The following is a 4,209-nucleotide window of genomic DNA, read 5'->3' as shown; positions in this document are numbered from 1 at the left end:
GAAGGAAGGAAGGAAGGAAGGAAGGAAGGAAGGAAGGAAGGAAGGAAAAAGAAAGGAAGGAAGGAAGGAAGGAAGGAAGGAAGGAAGGAAGGAAGGAAGGAAGGAAATATAAATGTGTGAAGGAATCCTTCTCCTTACACATCATGAATCTCCTCTGAATCTTCTTCATAGAATGAGTCCAGATTCTATAATTCTTACATTGCAGGTTTATATTTCTGGCGTACTGGCATATGTTGTCATTGCTGTTTTCCATCCGTGAGATCTATGAGAGCTGCTTCAATTCCAGAGTGACTTCCTATGCCATGCTAGGCCTGCCTGCTGCTGGGGAACGCCACCTTCCAAACTTTGCCTGTGGGAAGAAGAACCTGCTGGCCATTCTTGAAGGAACTGAATCGGACATCTCCACTCTTATTTCAGTCATGTCAGGTATCTACAAGGTTCCTCAGGTAGGCCCTGGGAGAGGAAGAGAGGCCAGCTCTACCCACATTGAGGACACTGATAGCACAGCACTTGCACTGATCTAGCAGGGATCAATCTTTCAAGGGGACATGGACAAATCCAGCTATATCTCTCACAGAGATGTGCTTTGTTGGAAGCAAGAGAACTGTCCAATAAGGATTATTTCCATCAGTCTGGAGAAGATGGAAAGGAGAAAATCTGTAGCCACTCCAAAGTGGAAAGAAATAGAGCCACCTTGGGAAGCTCATCTCTTTTTGACTTTCCTGAACATGTCTGGGCACTTATTAGGCTGGGTTGGGGTTGGGAGAGGTCTTGGCTCTTTGCAGAAAGGGGCCCACTTTCCCCAAGAAATATTGAATTGCTACTGTAGCAATGATCCTTGAAATGTTTTGTCCCTCCCTTTTCCTCAACTTCCACTTCCCTTGGGATGGGCTTTTGCTTTGAGATTTCATGTTCATACGACCCTGATGTTCATCCGAAAGATAAAAAAATGCAAACTACCAGGTTCTTCCTCTCTTCATTAGATCAGTTATGGCTTGGTTAACCCTGTTCTGGAGGATCAGACTCAGTTTCCATTCATCTACCGAATGACCCCAAAGGAAGAAAACCAATACTTGGGAATTGTCCATCTGGTTGCAAGTTTTGGTTGGATGTGGATTGGTCTCTTTGCCCCAGACACTGCCAATGGAGAAACGTTTGTTAGGTCAATGATCCCATTGATGATCAGACGAGGAATCTGCACTGCCTTCACAAAAAGGCTTCCACAAAAAGAAATATTCAGAATGACACAGAATGAGATATCTGTTGAGTGGGGACAAGTTAATGTAGCTGTTTCCTACACAGGCCCTCCGTATGGCCTTTTTCCAGTTCTCATGATGCAAAAGACACTTGGGAGGGAACAAATTGGAGGAAAAGTCTGGATCACAACCACTGTGCAAGACATTAACCTGTATTTTATGTGTGATCATGATTCCTTTTTTTTCCATGGTTCTTTGTCCTTCATCATGAAGAGAACCCAAAAGAAAAGACTCAACCATTACTATCAATTCTCTCATAATACGGATTGGTTTTGGATGAATGCTTTTCATTGTTTTTATTCAGAGCATGCTTTTTCCATGAAAAGATGGTCAAGGTATTCAGAGAAGGAGAAACTGGAGATGCTTCCTCAGAAGGAGCTGGAAAGAGTCTTTTCTCAAGATGGCTTCCACGAATACAATATTGTCCAAATGATAGCCCATGCATTAAATGCTGTATCTTCATTCCAATCGAAAAGGATATTGATGGCTGGAAAAGGAGACAGACTGTATGGGCCAAGGCTGCAGCCCTGGCAGGTATTCCCCTTCCCTGTTGTGGTATCACAGCCAATAGCAAAAGGTTCTAGGCTCAGTTGACCAAACAAATGTTACAGGGCATACTCTTGCTTATTGCATGGCAGTGTGAAGGTGAATTTGAGCCCACTTAACTTACCTGTCTAGATTCTACATGGGCATGTATTCAAAAATGTCCTGGCAGCATTTGAACTTTCCTCTGGTTCCATCAGAAAGAGAATGTCCTGTTTCCTGGAATTTCTTTCAGCATTCTTTTGGTTTATCTGTTGATGTAGTCAGCTTGGTGTGCAGTTATGATGTCTGGCACATCTGCCAGCTCCATCCATTCCATGGATTTCCACCAGATCATTAGGCAAAGTGCTTTCAGTGATGTCTCTGACCATGGTCCTCCTCACGATTTCCTATGATGCCTAATACCAGCAGAACATGGGGGTGCAACTTCAGGTATGGTAACCCCATCCTTACTCAAAGCACTGGAATCTACTCCAGGGGTACTACATTTCTTAAAGAAACCTGTTGTAGATTACCAATATCTAGTTGCTGGCACCTCCTTTTAGGCTCTGTTTCATGAGAAGGTCTTGTCATGTCATTTGCAGGCAGCTGCAAGGATGCGCATGTTCTAGAGGTTGCTGGTCTAGTTTTGGTCTCCTGATGCATGAGCTTAACCTTATCCCTGACCCTTGTCTTGGTGCCCAGATTGGCAACCCTTGTAGAAAAAAATGAGTGGGCTTGACCCAGTTCTTTCTACCTGCTCTATCATTCCACTTGGATACATTCATTCCTGGTATCCTGTGGGGCTGCCATCAGCTTAGGGAGCCTGTGGATCCCACATTTCAGTGGTTGTGCTCTAGTCTGCACAGCTGGCTTTAGAGAGTACGTAGAGAGATCAGTGTGTCACCCTGTGACCCCTCAGCTGTTCATGCCCATGACACATGTTCTTGTTCACTATCATTCTTTTTAGTGAGTAGCTGACATTTTGCAAATGTCAGGATGGGTAATGGAGAAAGGATCCTCAGCATGCTCATGTGATGTGGCTCTATGTCCTTGTAATCTCTGCGTGTCCGTGGCATGACAGTGCTTGACCAATGCCTGGACTAAGTAATGCACTGGATGAGGATCCATAGACTGTATTTGGATCCACGGAAAATGGATACTGTGTGCAAACCGTGGTGCAGAAGGAGACCACTGTGGTTATTCTGACCAAAAGGATAATTAACTAGTGTGTCCTGGAGCAACTCATGCCAGGACGTTCCTTGAAAGTAACCATGGAGAAAGTGAGACTGCCTGATGTCCTACACACAATGAGAAGGCAAGGCTCCCTGGATAAGTCCATGATTCTAGGGAAAGTTGAGGGACAGGAAGGCATGGAAGACTCTGAGATAGGTTGCTTCCATAGACAAAGCCAGAGCCTTAAATTTAGAATAGCTGAGCAGGGTGGTGAAAGACGCAAATTTTTGTTGGGCTTCCATTCCTAGGGTTACCTAAGTTGGAGATGACTTGACGGCACTTAATAACAAGAACAAGATCTATATCCTCTTACAAGTGGATCACATGACTGGGAGAGGGACTCAATGACCTTGGTAGGTGGAGTTACATTCTCCCTGAAGGAGCAGTATCTGAACTCCAAGCTGGACTTGAGATTTGAGTTACTTTGGCAACTCAAAATGCCTTTGTGACCTCTTTGTCTTGCATTCCTTCTATGAGTATTCATGGAAGTAACAGTTTGGCTCTGCTGGTGCAGGCAGGCATTAGTCAATTCAATGCTGGATTACTGCAATGTGCTCTTTGGAGAACTACCCCTGAAACAAGCTTGAAAGCTGCAGCCATGGCAGAATGCTGCTTGTCAGCAGCCACTGCAATTCCGTCTGGAACATCCCATCTAAAAGTCCTGCACTGGCTGCCCATCTGCATTTGCATGAGGATGAAGGTTTTTTGGATCATGAAACTTTTGGATCATGTAAAATTTGGATCATGAAACTTCAGGACTTGCTTTCTCCTTGATTATCCTATCCATTCACTGAGCTTTTCTGAAGAGAAATCCACAAGCTTTTCAGACTGCCTTGGAAACATGTAACTTTGGTTCTACATTGTAGAGAAAATAATCAGAAATTGCAAACTATTACACAACCGAAGAATCATGATGCTGCATGCTGAATCAAAGATTCAGGGAGGATATTCGCCCAGCTTCTTGAGACGAGTGCAGCTTGTGAAGCTACTGGTGGAATTCCAAGTATCTTTCTGTCATGCTGGCATTGGTTTTCCTGTTGTTGCTCCTCAGTGCCTGAGGAAGAGGAATTTGGACTCTCCCTGCTGAGAAGTCTGCTGATTGCCACTTCATAGGATTGCAGCTGGAGGAGTGGCGCATCTTCACAGAGTTCAGTAAAGACCTGTGAAGATGGGACCGATTCCCCTTCCAACCAAA

The 4,209-nt window shown here is 44.5% G+C and overlaps 1 protein-coding gene across 1 annotated transcript in view; it reads left to right on the top strand.

Annotated features, from left to right (window-relative positions):
• The first annotated feature begins 302 nt into the window (after window positions 1-302).
• Window positions 303-4,209, top strand: part of LOC123019755 (vomeronasal type-2 receptor 26-like) — a 10,782-nt gene continuing 6,875 nt past the window's right edge. The window contains exon 1 of the mRNA XM_044422814.1: window positions 303-426. Within this exon, the coding sequence (XP_044278749.1) occupies window positions 303-426 (124 nt within the window). The remainder of the gene's footprint in view (window positions 427-4,209) is intronic.

The sequence above is a fragment of the Varanus komodoensis genome, unplaced genomic scaffold, assembly GCF_004798865.1.
Source record: "Varanus komodoensis strain SLA01 unplaced genomic scaffold, ASM479886v1 scaffold136, whole genome shotgun sequence".
Classification (NCBI taxonomy): Eukaryota; Metazoa; Chordata; class Lepidosauria; order Squamata; family Varanidae; genus Varanus; species Varanus komodoensis.
The sequence above is the reverse complement of the archived record's forward strand: the minus strand, read 5'-3'. Positions and strand labels throughout refer to the sequence as shown.